Source organism: Bos grunniens, chromosome 8, assembly GCF_055505025.1.
Source record: "Bos grunniens cultivar Pamir isolate PY7600 chromosome 8, Bosgru_T2T1.0, whole genome shotgun sequence".
Taxonomy (NCBI): domain Eukaryota; kingdom Metazoa; phylum Chordata; class Mammalia; order Artiodactyla; family Bovidae; genus Bos; species Bos grunniens.
The window spans coordinates 101710829-101725448 of record NC_141172.1 but is presented as its reverse complement, the minus strand read 5'-3'; the positions used below and the strand labels follow the sequence as shown (position 1 = coordinate 101725448).

The 14620-nt window shown below is 49.1% G+C and overlaps 1 protein-coding gene across 1 annotated transcript; it reads left to right on the top strand.

The window, feature by feature from the left end:
• The first annotated feature begins 996 nt into the window (after positions 1–996).
• On the top strand, positions 997–13586 carry SLC46A2 (solute carrier family 46 member 2). Its single transcript, XM_086316003.1, has 4 exons — positions 997–3573; positions 4939–5022; positions 5409–5565; positions 12761–13586. The coding sequence occupies exons 1-4, from the start codon at positions 2454–2456 to the stop codon at positions 12816–12818; spliced, it is 1419 nt and encodes a 472-aa protein (XP_086172129.1). The 5' UTR covers positions 997–2453; the 3' UTR covers positions 12819–13586.
• Positions 13587–14620: the final 1034 nt, after the last annotated feature.

Genomic DNA, 14620 nt, shown 5'->3' with positions numbered 1-14620 from the left:
AACTGTCTAAAGGGTGCACATCTACACGAAATCGTTTAGAGTTTAGTCCCTACTCCCACAGGTACATTATCCTTTTGACTTTATAAACTCTCCATGCAGATCTGATCCTCCCTTGTATGACTTCAGGTTCCTGCTTGCCTGAGCTGCATCGGGGTTAAGCAGACAGGGAGAGAGCTGGAGTGTTCTGACTTTCCACCCCTGGGGATGATCCTGAAGAAGAAACGTTGCTCTCTGTGCTGCTCCTTTGCCCCAGTACCACCCATCGCCCTGGTCCTCTTTGCAGGAGTGTGTACAGGAAGCAAGCAGCCAGGGAAACCCGTCTCCACCTATCCAAGGCAGCGAGCCCATGAAATGGAAGAAGAACTGCAAAGAAAAGAGAAAGGGTCCTGGGGACTTTACTCAGAAGCAAATAATCCTGGTGACTCTTTTTGTGGAATCTGCCCCTGCCAGAGTCCAATTTAGCATCTGTAGGGACATGCCGGGCTGACAGGACCTCCCCGTCTCTTTCTCGGTCCTGCGGTTTGAGGCCAAAGCCTCCAGGCTGGGACCTATGCTGGCCTGGGTCCTGTCCTGGCTCCGGGCCCATTAATTCAGGTGCTCAAGCAGGACTCTTCTCTGAGAGGTCTTTGGTATGGAAGAAGGGCTAAGCATAGCTTCTCCTGAGGTTTTTGTTTGTTTTTTAATTATGGTAAGAATACTTAACATGAGAGCTCCTCTCTTAACAAACCTTTACATGTATAATGTTATTGACTATAAATACAACGTTGTACAGCAGGAGCTGTATGTAGCTTAACTGAAACTTTATGCTTGTTGATTAGTAATTCCCCATTTCTTCTTCCCTCTACCCCCATTCCTGGCAACCACCGCTCCACTCTGACAATTATAGATACCTCATATGGGAAATCATGCAGTATTTGTCTTTCTACAACTGGCTTATTTCACTTAGCATAATGTCCTCAGGTTTGATCCATGTTGACACAAATCTCAGGATTTCTTTTTTTTTTAATTTTATTTATTGGCTGCATCGGATTTTAGTTGCGGCATGCAGGTTCTTCACTGGGTCATGCAAGATCTTGTTGCGGCGCCCAGACTCTCTATTTGTGGCACATGCAGGCTCAGTTGCTCCTCAGTAGGCAGGATCTTAGTTATCTGACCAGGGACTGAACCCTCATCCCCTGCATTGCAAGGCAGATTTTTAACCACTGGACCACCTTCTTCTTAAAGGCCAAATAGCATTCAGCTATATTTATATACCACATGTTCTTTTTCCACTCATCCATTAATACACATTTAGGTTGCTTCTATATCTTAGCTATTGTGAATAGTGCTACAATGAGCACAGGAGTGCTAATCTCTCTTCAAGAACCTAAAAATAAACAAGTGGGACTACATCAAACTAAAAAGCTTCTGCACAGCAAAAGAAAAAATCAACAGAGTCAAAAGGCAATTTACAGAATGGGAGAAAATAATGCACATCATATAGGAAGTTAATCTCCAAAATGTGTCAGGATTTCTACAATTCAGTCATAAAACAAAAATGTGCTGGCTTAGACAAAATAAAAAAAAGTTCTTTGGACAGAGATTTCTCCAAAGACAGACAAATGGCCAACATTCATATGAAAAGATACGCTAATCGTTGGGGTAATGCAAATCAAAACCACAATGAGGTATCACCTAATTCCTCTCAAGATGGCTATACCAGAATAGATATAGAGGTGATGGTGAGCCTGTGAGACGCTAGAGCCCTTGTGCACTGTTGCTGTGAAAGGAAAGTGGGGCAGCTTCAATGGAAAACGATGTTTCCTCAAAAAAATGAAAGCAGAACTATCCTATGACCCAGCAATCCAGCGGCTAGGTATTTATCCACAAGATTGAAATCAGAGAGATTAGCGCTCCTGAGGGTTGATTGGTTTGTTTCTCTCGAAGTCTGGCGCTACCCGGGCTCCCTACAGCATGTAGGTCCCCGTTGCTTTTAAATCCCTTAAATAAAACTTCACTGCCCTTCCCCTCCACTGATCCCAGGCAGATTCCTAGGCACCCCACTGCTTATTCCAAACTGCCTTCCAGGGCCAAAATTTTGCTTCCTGCCCGGGGGACTCCAGCCAGGCCTGGGCAAAGTCCCAGGGGAGAGCGCCCAGCGACATGCGCGCGGATCAGAGCAGCGTGACGCGAGCCGAGACTCGCTGTGCGCTCCCCAGACGCGTGGCTTCCCTGGGCCGCTGCCAGTCCCGCTCCCCCGGCAGGGGCGGAGCGTGGCCTTTTTTGGTCCGGGGAGGAGTGGCTGCGGTCCGGGAGGTCACCGGACCGCAGGGCGGGCTGCTGTCATTTGCGCCCTGTGCTCGGGTTCAGCTCGGCTCACCCAGTTCCCATGCGAACCCTGAGCCCCAGCCCTCGGGAATAGCAGCCGCAGCGCCAGCCCGCCAGTGCCTCCATCCCCCATCAGAGGCCCTATCATGTGCCAGGGGAGCATCTGCCCGTGGCGGGACCCCCTGCCTCGCCTCCAGGTGTGGACCTGGATCGAGCCTGTGGTGGCCTCCACGCAGGTGGCCACCTCCCTCTACGATGCGGGGTTGCTCCTCGTGGTGAAAGCGTCCTTCGGAGTCGGGACCTCCTCTAATCACAGTTCCAGCCCGTCGCCTCGGGGGGCTCTTGAGGACGAACAGCAGAGGGCCATCTCCAATTTCTACATCGTCTACCACCTGGTGATGGGCCTGACGCCCCTGCTGTCGGCTTACGGGCTGGGCTGGCTCAGCGACCGCTACCACCGCAAGGTCTCCATCTGCGTGCCCCTGCTGGGCTTCCTGCTCTCCCGCCTCGTGCTGCTGCTCAAAGTGCTGCTGGACTGGCCTGTGGAGATCCTGTACGCAGGGGCTGCGCTGACCGGACTGTGCGGCGGCTTCTCTGCGTTCTGGTCGGGGGTCATGGCCCTGGGATCCCTCAGCTCCTCCGAGGGCCGCCGCTCCCTGCGCCTCATTGTGATTGACCTGATCCTGGGCTTGGCGGGGTTCTGCGGGAGCATGGTCTCGGGACATCTCTTCAAGCAGATGGTCGGGCACTCCAAGCAGGGCCTGGTGCTGACCGCCTGCAGTGTAAGCTGTGCCACCTGTGCCCTTTTGTACAGCCTGTTCGTGCTGAAGGTCCCCGAGTCCAAGGCCAAACCCCGCAAGGCCGTGGATATAGTGCCTGGCACTGTCGGCAGGTATGACACCCTGGATCCTGATCAGACAGACAAGCAGAGTGTGGTGAGGCCCCCTCCACCTCCTGCAACGGCTAAGCCCAAACAAATCATCATTGGCCTGCTCTTTGTGGGCGCCATCATCTATGACCTGGCAGTGGTGGGCACCGTGGACGTGATGCCGCTTTTTGTGCTGAGGGAGCCTCTGAGTTGGAACCAAGTGCAGGTGGGCTATGGTATGGCTTCAGGGTACACCATCTTCATCACCAGCTTCCTGGGCGTGCTGGTCTTCTCCCGCTACCTCCAGGACACCACCATGATCATGATCGGAATGGTCTCCTTTGCGTCAGGAGCCCTCCTCTTGGCTTTTGTGAAAGAGACATACATGTTCTACATTGGTGAGTCCGGCATTCTTGGGGAGGCAGGACGAGGACACTGCTGATCCCCTAAGTAACGGGGCGTACACCCGAGGTGCTGTGGTCTGTCACAGCTCAGCACCAGAGATTACGTCTGTACCTAGGAGGCACAAGGGACAGAGGATTATGTGCACCTGAGTTTGGCTGTATTGTGCTATCTGTGTTGCCCACTGAAATGTAATCAGAGTGGGGTCCGTAGCTCTAGGAAGTCAAGGAAGAGATGGTCAGTGGTGCTGGGAGTCAGGAGAGGCTTTAGGATGGCCCTGAGTGGAAGAGATGGGGTTGAGTTTATCTCCCCGATTTAAAAGGGATAAAACATTTTCAAGTAATCCAGCTGAAAAGGTCCTTTAATTAAAATCATTTCAGGTCAAGCACAGGCTTTTCAAAAAGAGAAAAATCCTCCATAAATGCCTTCCACAACCAATATAATACATTCCCTCAAGGAAGCAGAATGAAGTTTCTGAGGACACAGACAACCACAAGCAGAGCACTCTGGAACAGGGCTCTAATAGAACTTTCTAGAGTGATAGAAATGTTCTGTAACATTTCCACCTAAAACAATAGCCATTAGCTGTGTGTGGCTATGAAGCCCTTAAAATGTGGCTAGTGCAACTTGAACAGAATTTTTCATTTTATTTCATTTAGGTAGTCATATGACTTGCCAGTGGCTAACGGAACAACTCTAGACAGTTCCCAGAGACCACCCTTTGACTGAGGTCACACAGCTCAGAAAAACATCTCACAAAATGGCTAGATTACTTTTAGCCAGCTCCCAGTTAAACAGGCCAAGTGCAAGCCTGAGTAACCTCTCCTCTTCCCTTCCCATCACTTATAGCCACTCCCACCCCACCCCACCCCTTCGCCACACACACACACACACACACACGCACATACACATCAGAATGATGAACAGGGCTACAGGGAAGAGCGGGGTGTAGTAGCTGTGGTAGTGGCACACGTTTCTGGATGCAGCTTGCCAAAGCTACTGGGACTGCGTCTCAGAGATGATGTAGGGTGAGGGCAGACACCTCCCTCCTGGGAGGCAAGGAGCTGAAAGTCACTTGAGTGACATCAGCTCCATTTCCTTAGAAACCACTTAACTCTGCCAATAAAGACGCCCTTCGCCGCCTGTCACCATGTCCCAGGTGCCTTGCCACCTTCAAGATCGGTCTGCAGCATCTATAGCTCCATCTGGGAACTCAGGGAGTCAGCCTGCCCTGGGGCAGGGTGGGGCCACGAAAGGACTGTGGGAGGCGGCTTCTAAGGGAGGTTTTCCTGTTATTCTGATTTACTCTTTGGCCAAGGCTGGGCTCCAGTGAGGAGTGTTCTCATGTGCTTCTTTTCCAGCTCGGGCCATCATGCTGTTCGCTCTCATCCCTGTCACAACCATCCGATCAGCAATGTCCAAACTCATCAAGGGTTCCTCTTATGGTGAGTGAAAGGAATCTGAGAGGTTTCAGAGCCACTTCGTTTGAGGCACAGGGTTTGGACTGACAGAAGGCACAGGAGAGAGCTCCAGCAGCAGCCTTTAAGACACTGGGCACACATTAGTGTCCATCCAGGGCGGAAGGAGTGAGAGCAGGAGCAGGGAAAGACTGGGAAAGTCTGCCATTGAAAAGCCACAAAGGAAAATACTGCCACCCACGGGCCATGGGAAGAGCCAACTGGATGGAGGCCAGAATCCTGGTAACATGAGCCGTGAACACAGAGGGAATCAGGGAAGGGGAGGGGGCTCCGGAGAGCCTCCCAGAGACTCAGCTATCAGGGAACACGGAGCGACAGCACAGTAACCTCGGTAACCTCGGTCCCTTCCACAGGAAAGGTGTTCGTCATTCTGCAGCTGTCCCTGACGCTCACTGGGGTGGTGACATCCACGATGTACAACAAGATCTATCAGCTCACCATGGAGAAGTTCATCGGCACCTGCTTTGCACTCTCCTCTTTTCTCTCCTTCCTGGCCATCCTGCCGATTGGGTAAGACAGGAGCAGTTCCTGCTTTTTGGGCTGGGGCTGAGGTCAAGGACTGTTGGAGCCTTTCCAGCCTATTATCATAAAGTATTTACTTTTCACATTTACACAATGGGTTCTGAGTAGGCTCTCCCACTAAGAAAAACTTCTCCTGTGCCCCCAAACTAGTAATCTGGTAATTTGGGAATTCCCTAAAGTCATAAGTAATAAACAGAGGGCCTCAACATGCTGGCTCACTTCCTGGCAGTTTTGTAATAGGAGCCTCATACACTTTCTTGTAATCAGAGGCTGGGATAAAAAACCCTCTCGAATCACCCAGACCTCGTTGAGTCTCCTTTAGGTGACAGTCATCCGGCCTCACTTTCAAGTATTCTTTCTTCTCTGTATCTTGGGAGGGCTTTGAGCACCCCTGCAGGACATGGGTAATTCCTCTGAGCTCTCTGGGGAAATCGTCTCATTTGTAAATCAAGAGTGCTTACCTCCTGGGAGATAACAGGCAGGAGGAAGGCCGGAGATACAAAGGCCCACGGGGAGAGTTGCCAGCTGAGGTTATCACCAATATAGACCACAGGAAATAGTCTGGTCTTCAACCAGCCCCATTCAAAAGAAATACAAAACCACAAGCACAAGCCATATTATATGATTTTACATTTTCTAGTAGCCACGTTTAAATACAACACGAGTAACAGGTGAAATAATTTTAATAATATATTTGATTTGGCCCAATAGCTCCAAAATGTCTTTGTAATCAACCTACAAAATCAATGAGTTCTTTTGAATTAAGTCTTTGAAATCCCGTATGTATTTATACTGACAGCACATCCCAACTTGGACTCCATTTGAAGGCAAGAGTTCAGAAGCCAGTGTAACTAGTGGCTACATATTAGACAGCCGAGCTTTGGTCTGTTTAGGCCCTTTTCTCACGCTTGTACCAATCCCACAGAGGAGAAAGGAACACAGTAATGATATTGACAATAAGATACAAAGGACATGATACAGATTTGCTTTTTAAAGGGACCTGCTTGGTAGCACACTGGAGCCCTCCATATCATTAACGGTGGTGTTGTAGGCTGCAGAGTAGAAGGGCTGAAGGCAGGTTGGGAAAAGCTAAAGGTAGGTTGGAAAAAGTGGGAAGCGGATGGTGAAAAGGGCCGCCTTTGGATTCTCGCATCACATTGTATAGCTTGATGTGCTTGCATAGAAAGTTGAGCTTCCTAAGACAGAAGCCATCAATCATGAGGGTTCTTTGATTTCACAGTTGAGAGAATAAGATCAAACAGATGAGAGAATTTGTGCAAAACACCAGACTTGATTACCAGTGCCATCGCTGGCCAGTTTTCATTTTCAAACTGTCCAGGCCTTAGGCCTTTTCATGTGCCCCTGTTTTCATGAGAGTCTTGGCTGAATGGGTTGGGCTTAGCTAGACCTGACCCACAATGCAAACTTCTCTGGAGTGCCAGCTCTTTGTCCAAGTGAGTAGTGGATTAATAACTGTGCCACTTGGAAGTTACCCAGTTCTGTTTGATTGGCAGTTGCTTGAAATAGGCTCTTTGACCTAAACAGATCAACAAAAACAACAAAAGAAAACAAGTCTGACTAGACTAGTTAACATCTCATAGCTAGAGAGATAAACAGACAAATGAAAGCAATGAGAATGTGCAATAAATGGTTCCTTTCTACAGTTCCATTGCTTTCCCTTTTTAAAGCGCCTTTGGGGTATGTGAAGCAGGTGGGCTGCTCTCACCCCGGCTGGGGACACCTCACCCCAGTGGACTTGGGCCCCGTCCTACAATGTGTGCATGGAATTTTAAGATATACAGGATCTTCATCATCTTATACCACAGAAGCTGGGTCAGTATCTTGAACCAATCGTAAGGAGTAATGATTACATGAATTGAGGCACTCAAGTAGATGCCTCTGTTGGAGACATTTAGCAGTAGAGGGACTCACGTGCTAACAAAGCTTCCTTTGCCTGCTGTACATTGGAATCACTTGGAGAGATTTAAAAAACGACGACTGTCTGGATCCTACCTGCGGAGATTCTAACTCAGTTGATCTGGGATATAGCCTGGGCATGGGAATTTTTTAAAGCTCTCCAGTTTATTCGGATGTATAACCAAGGTTGAGAACCTTTGGTAGAAAGGGAGTGTTTCTAGTACTTTTCCCTCCACAAAGTCACTAAATGAACAAAATCTTGAAAAATTCTTTCAAGAGGCCAAGGCTGCACCACCAATCATTAAGCATGATCAACAGGAAAGACCAGTAGAACTCTCAAACTGCAGAAAGAAGAGCTACATTCCAAAGACAGAAAAGCCCAGGAAGACATGTCACAGCAGGGAGTGGAGGAGGGCAGAAGGTGGAGAGGAGAGGTTGCTGAGCCCAGCTGCCAACAGCTCAATTACAATAAGTGACTGTGGCCCCAGCCCTTCCTGGTACCGAAGTGAGCCAACTTCACGGCACTGTGAGAACCTGCCCTCTCGTCCTCACTCTTCTTTATGTGCAGCAGGGAGATGCTGAGGGAATGTCTGTCTGGTTCTGCCCATCCGCAAGCCCCCAACCCCTTGTCACACATGCACTCAGCTGCTGCCTGTGGTTCGTAGATGCCATCAGAAGCGAATGGGCTCATCTTCTTCAAAGTAGACCTCTAAGCCTGAGTTCTTCTGCACCCATCCTGATCCCCTCCCTCAATCTCTCAAAGATAGTAATAGCAGACATGTAAACAGCCTTGATTATGTGCCAGGCACTACTTTGAATGTTTCATATGTTTTAACCTTCTCAAACAATCCTCTGAAGCAATTACTATTTTATGCCCATTCTGCAGATGAAGAAACAAAATCTAAGGTGTCATGTAACTTGCCAAAGGTTACACAGTTAATAAGGGACAGTGGCAGGATTTGAACCCGGGAAGTTGGTTCTTAGTCACTATTTGACAGTGTGTCTCAGAAAAGTCCCTGGGTATCTGGATGCCACCTCTTTTCTCCCCTTAGAGTTCACTTGTACTACTTAGCAACTCCATCTCCTGAGTTCTTCCTATCAGAACTGACACGTGGTCTGCTACCCTCTCGCCTCCTCCTCCCCCCAGCCATGTTCTCCAGTGCTGGTCTGCATTTGCTTACTTCTCGTTCACTTTGAACCCACTCCAGACTGACTTCCCTGTTCAATGCCTCCAGGGCTGCGCTGAGATCCGACTTCCTCACAGCCGAGTACACTGGACTCCCTGCCATCCTCTCCCCATCGGTTCTCAGTGGCCCCCAACACTGTGGGTCACTCCTTCCTTGGAAGGCACTTGTCACTTGGCTTTCTTAACACCTCCTCTCCTGGGTTTCTCCTACCTCTCTGACTTCTCTACAAACCTCCACATGGAAGAATTCTTTGGGGCTCAGATCTGGGTTGTCTTTTCACTTCATCGTCTTGAAGTAATCTAAATTATTTTCAAAATTTCAAATTACCATCTCAGTTTCCAAATTGCATCCTTGACGCCCTCCTAACATCTGCTCCCCTCCAGTCTTGCCCACCCCATTAAATGGCATCACACTCAGCCAGGAAAGAAATCTAAGAGTCACCAAAGTCCTCCTGTTTCTTCATCTTCCCGTACCTCCCATCCATCAAGCCTCATTGACCCTACCTCCAGTATATGCCTCAAACTACTGTGGCTACCCCTAGTCCAAATCACTTGGGGAATCAACTTCGCCCCTGAGCCAATCTCCCCGCATCCATCCACCCTCTTTTTACCAGGTGGCCTGAGAAACTTCCTTAGAGTGGACACCAGTTCGCATCATCTCCTGCTCAGAGCTCTGTACTTGGCTTTCACGGTTCTTAGGAGGAGCACCACTGTCTCACGGAGGACCACAGGTCCTGCATAGTCCAGCCTCACCCTCTTCTCCAGCCTGCTATTCCTGCCACTCACCACCCTCCCCTCTCCGCTTCAGCCCCAGGAGCCTCCCCCTCACGCCCTTCCCCGTTCCTTACCCACATGTCCCTTTTTCTTTGGCTGGGCTGGGTCTTTGTTCCTGCAGGGCCTTTTCACTGCGGTGGCTTCTCTCGTCCGAGTACAGGTTCTAGGTCACGCGGGCTTCAGTAGTTGTGGCTCATGGGCTTAGTTGCTCCTTGGCATGTGGGATCTTCCCAGACCAGGGATCAAACCTGTGTCTCCTGCACTGGCAGGTGGATTCTTTACCACTGAGAAGCTGGACACCTCACATGTCTGTCTTAATATAGCTAGATGTGGTCTTAACTTGAACACCATTTTCTCAAAGAGGATTTGAGAAAATTCCCTTCCCAATCTAAGTTAGATCCTTCTATGATATGCTCCCCTAGCTTCCTATGGAGAAGGCAAATGGCACCCCACTCCAGTACTCTTGCCTGGAAAATCCTATGGGTGGAGGAGCCTGGAAGGCTGCAGTCCATGGGGTTGCGAAAAGTCGGACACGACTGAGCGACTTCACTTTCACTTTTCACTTTCATGCATTGGAGAAGGAAATGGCAACCCACTCCAATGTTCTTGCCTGGAGAATCCAGGGACCGGGGAGCCTGGTGGGCTGCCGTCTATGGGGTCGCACAGAGTCGGACACGACTGAAGCGACTTAGCAGCAGCACAGCTTCCTATACTTTTCCTTCAGAGCATGGCAGTTGATGATTACTTAGTGATTTAATTTTCCACAGGCTCCCTGAGGGCAGGAACCATGCCTGTTTGACCTTGTACCCTGTGTCCAGCAGAGAGCTTAGTGCATAAGCAGTACTCAGAGTCTTTAATGAAAGAACAATCTGACAGAGGGTGTGACGCCAGCACTACTGACCACCCAGGAGCTGCCTGTTGAGCTGCCATGTCAGGGGTTGGCCACCACCATGATCAACAAAAGTTGATCAACAGTCAATCTAAGGAAGAAATAGAAAATTTTAATCCTGCTAATCCAAGGATTATAACCCAGAGGGAGACTATTTCAGGAAAAGCCGAGGAGTGTTCTACCTATAAGATGCCAAGGCACAGTTACAGTTCTATGTTTGTGAGACAACGTATTGTGGAGGGGGTGGGGGATAAATTAAAAGAGTTTGGGATTAACATATACACACTGCTGCTGATGCTGCTAAGTTGCTTCAGTCGTGTCCGACTCTGTGCGACCCCATAGACGGCAGCTCACCAGGCTCCTCTGTCCCTGGGATTCTCCAGGCAAGAACACTGGAGTGGGTTGCCATTTCCTTCTCCCATGCATGCATGCATGCTAAGTCGCTTCAGTTGTGCCCGACTCTGTGTGACCCTATGGACAGCAGCCCAACCAGGCTCTTCTGTCCACGGGATTCTCTGGGCAAGAGTACTGGAGTGGGTTGCCATCTCCTTCTCCTATATACACACTGCTGCTGCTGCTGCTAAGTCACTTCAGTTGTGTCCAACTCTGTGTGACCCCATAGACGGCAGCCCACTAGGCTCCCCCACCCCTGGGATCCTCCAGGCAAGAACATTGGAATGGGTTGCCATTTCCTTCTCCAATGCATGAAAGTGAAAAGTGAAAGTGAGGTCGCTCAGTCGTGTCCAACTCTTAGCGACCCCATGGACTGCAGCCTACCAGGCTCCTCCGTCCATGGGATTCTCCAGGCAAGAGTACTGGAGTGGGGTGCCATCTCCTCCTCCTATAGACACACTACTATATATAAAATTGGAGAAGGCGATGGCACCCCACTCCAGTACTCTTGCCTGGAAAATCCCATGGATGGAGGAGCCTGGTAGGCTGCAGTCCATGGGGTCACTAAGAGTCAGAAATGACTGAGCGACCTCACTTTCACTTTTCAGTTTCATGCATTGGAGAAGGAAATGGCAACCCACTCCAGTGTTCTTGTCTGGAGAATCCCAGGGATGGGGGAGCCTGGTAGGCTGCCGTGCATGGGGTCGCACAGAGTCGGACACGACTGAAGTGACTTAGCAGCAGCAGCAGCAGCAGCATATATAAAATAGGTAAACAGGGGCCTACTGTATAGCACAGGGAACTCAGTATCTACTAACCTATAATGGAAGAGAATCCAAAAAAGAATATATATATCACTTTGCTGTACTCTTGAAAAAAACACATTATAAATGAACATACTTCAATTTTTAAACATTTCCCAAGAGGGACCGGGGCAGGACAAACCCAAGTAACATACTGACAGTTTACATAGTCCAACAAGGTGAGCGGTGGGTCGAGACCTATTACAAGATTGAGACAGGAATGTTATTTCCCAGGGGGTACTGCCACCAGGAAGAAATTCTTTTTTTTTTTTCCCCCAGCGAGTAGGAATTCCTGCGTCTTCTAAGGGGATCAAGTTAACACAATGCAGGTGCACAATACACTCTAAAGCGGAGGAGATAGTTACTCAAATGGGCAGAGAATCTTAATGTTGAAAAGTTTTCTTGTCCTGCTTTAAAATAATCCACCAACCGCGGGGTTCTGCTGTCATGGTCCCACAGCTGGGGTGAGCTGTGGAGTCGGGCCTGAAACAGTTCATGTGGTCCTGGGCTGCCTGCCTCTACTTGCCTCTTGCCAGCTCTGACATACAGTGAGCTTTAAGAATAGTGAGTGGTCCTCCCTGGAGAGCCCTGGGGCTCACAGAGGGTAGGGAATCTGTGTTTGGAAGTTTCTACAAAGCTTTTCCTTAGAAGGATTTGGATTTCTGCCCACACCCCACCCACTAGCTCCAGATGTGGTCCATCCATTAGGAAGAACTGTGTTCCAGCTTAGAACCTGGGGTTCCTAGAGCTCAAACAGTTGAGAAAGAGAACGCCAGAGGTTAAAGGACATGTCAAACGTCACACAGATTCCAGACTTCAATACAGCTCTTCATTCCTAGGCGTCCATTTCATCTCCCAGTATTTTTAAACAATGTGATGATTTATGGAAGAGAGAAAAGGGCAATGCAAAGGCAGAAGGGGATGCAGCGAATTCCGCTTGGGATGAGTGAAGCTTGAGCTTGAGGTCCACATGGGAATGAATCATCAGACAGAAGTAAGATGGAAAGAGGCTCCAAGAAAGGGAAAATGTAGATGCAAATGGCTCTCCATATTATGGGACAGGAAGGAGGCTGGAGTGAGGGAAATTCTCTGGGGCCACTTTCCTCCAGAGAGTACAGTGGTTCTGCTGCCATGATGGACAGAGTCTCCGAGAGATGGCTAGAGACCCTCCCTCCCCATTCCAGCTGTTCCCCTGTAATTCTCTGTTGTAAATTCTTACAGCATCGTGGCCTATAAGCAAGCCTCGTGGTTGCAGCCTGGAGACATCACAGAGAAATGAAGGTGCTGATCTGCGGGAGCCAGAACACCAGCAACGGCCAGACTCCCTCTGAAGACCAAGGACGGGACCAGGAACTGGTGTCCACAGTAATCCATTGCTCAAGGAACCCAAGTTCCGGCCAGAGTCGGCCTCAGAATGACTTGCTGTGGCTCAGGGGTCCTGGGTGGGTGGGGGAAAGCACTTAACTGGTGATGGAGACACTTTCTCAGCTTTCGGATGTTGCTATTAGGCAGAGGTTGGGTTCTGCAGACAGTAGAGTGTGAACTTTCAAGGGAGATACACAGGCCACAGGCACAGCCATACCCAACATGGAAGCCAGTTTTTTTCCAGGAATGTTCTGGGGGCTCCACCCATCGTAACTAGTCACCCAGGAGTCCTGGGTGAGAACACAAAGGCAGTCAACCACCTGAGGGGGATGAGGAAGGGAATTTCGAAAGAACTGCCAACTGTGAACATCATTCAGTATTTTTAAAATTAAAACAGAACCTTGAAAACAAAGTTTAGCTTTCTTCCCTCAGGCCTTGTTAGCGTGAATGACTCGGGAGCTATCTAGGGCTCAGGCATTTGAAGTCAGCGTAGTTTTGTTTTTAAGAAGGCAATTATCAAAAAGGCTTTCTTCAAAGGAATACTTTCCATCAATAGCACTTCCCAAAGTGAGAGGTGTGAAAGGAGAGGGGAGATACGCTAACACCATTTTATTTTGAGGCACTTACTGTTTTAATTACGTGAATAAAAGACTCACCTCCTAATAAATCAACATCCGTAGCATGAGTGTGTGACTCACTGTCTCTTTGGTCAGCTTCCCTCTAGAACTCAGACATGGCATTCTCAGACTAGGATAAAACTTAAAGCTAGAGAATGCATTTAAATCTCAGAGCATTTGGGCTCAGAGTCTGTTATCATCACTGACGCCCTGCATGGACTGGTCCACAATTTCAAGGCACATCTACTCGGATCCTAGCACCATGCTAGGTGCTGAGGTGGAGCAAGCCTGTGACAGCTCCTACCCCACCAGTGTCTGACCTAGTGGGTGGAGCAGACAGAACAACAGGCAGTCATGTATCTTATAATGAACGCTAACATAAGGGAGCATATAACCCAAATCCAAGAGTGCAGAGAAGGCTTCTCGGGAGAAGTGGCATAAAACTGGAAAGATGAGTTACCAAGGCTGGATGTTGAGTGAAATTCCAGGCAGAAGGAACATGCTGGAAGATCTGATGGTGAAAATATCCCCCAATACAGAAAATCAACGTGAAGAGAGAAAAGAGGGATGGAGGGAGAGGTATCCAGGGGGCTGGAATCGAGAGGTGAGCTGGGACAGTGAGGAGGAACATCAAAACAGAGCCTTTAAAAAGTTTCTCTTTAGGGACTTCCGTGGTCGTACAGTGGATAAGAATCTGCCTCCCAATGCAAGGGACACAGGTTCGAGCCCTGGTCCGGGAAGATTTCACATGCCATGGGGCAACTAGGCCCATGTGCCACAACTTCTGAGCCTGTGCCCTACAGCCCAAACATTGCAACTACTGAAGCCCACATGCCTGGAGCCTGTGCTCTGAAATACCAGGAACAACCACGATGAGAAGCCCACGTACCGCAACCAGAGAAAGCCCTCACGCAGCAACAAAGGCACAGAGCAACCAAAAGTGAACACGTTCGTTTTTTAAAAAAAAATTTCTCTTTAGAAATGCAAATCAAAACTACAGTGAGGTACCTACCACCTCGCACCAGCCAGAATGACCATCGTTAAAAAGTCTACAAATAACACATGCTGGAGAGGGTGTGGAAACCCTCTTACACTGTTT

Excerpts from the sequence above, each read along its gene's own strand:
- SLC46A2 (XM_086316003.1), top strand. The coding sequence starts at position 2,454 with ATGTGCCAGGGGAGCATCTGCCCGTGGCGGGACCCCCTGCCTCGCCTC. Across the intron at positions 3,574-4,938 it reads GACATACATGTTCTACATTG|CTCGGGCCATCATGCTGTTC; the intron begins GTGAGTCCGGCA and ends CTTCTTTTCCAG. Across the intron at positions 5,566-12,760 it reads CTGGCCATCCTGCCGATTGG|CATCGTGGCCTATAAGCAAG; the intron begins GTAAGACAGGAG and ends AAATTCTTACAG.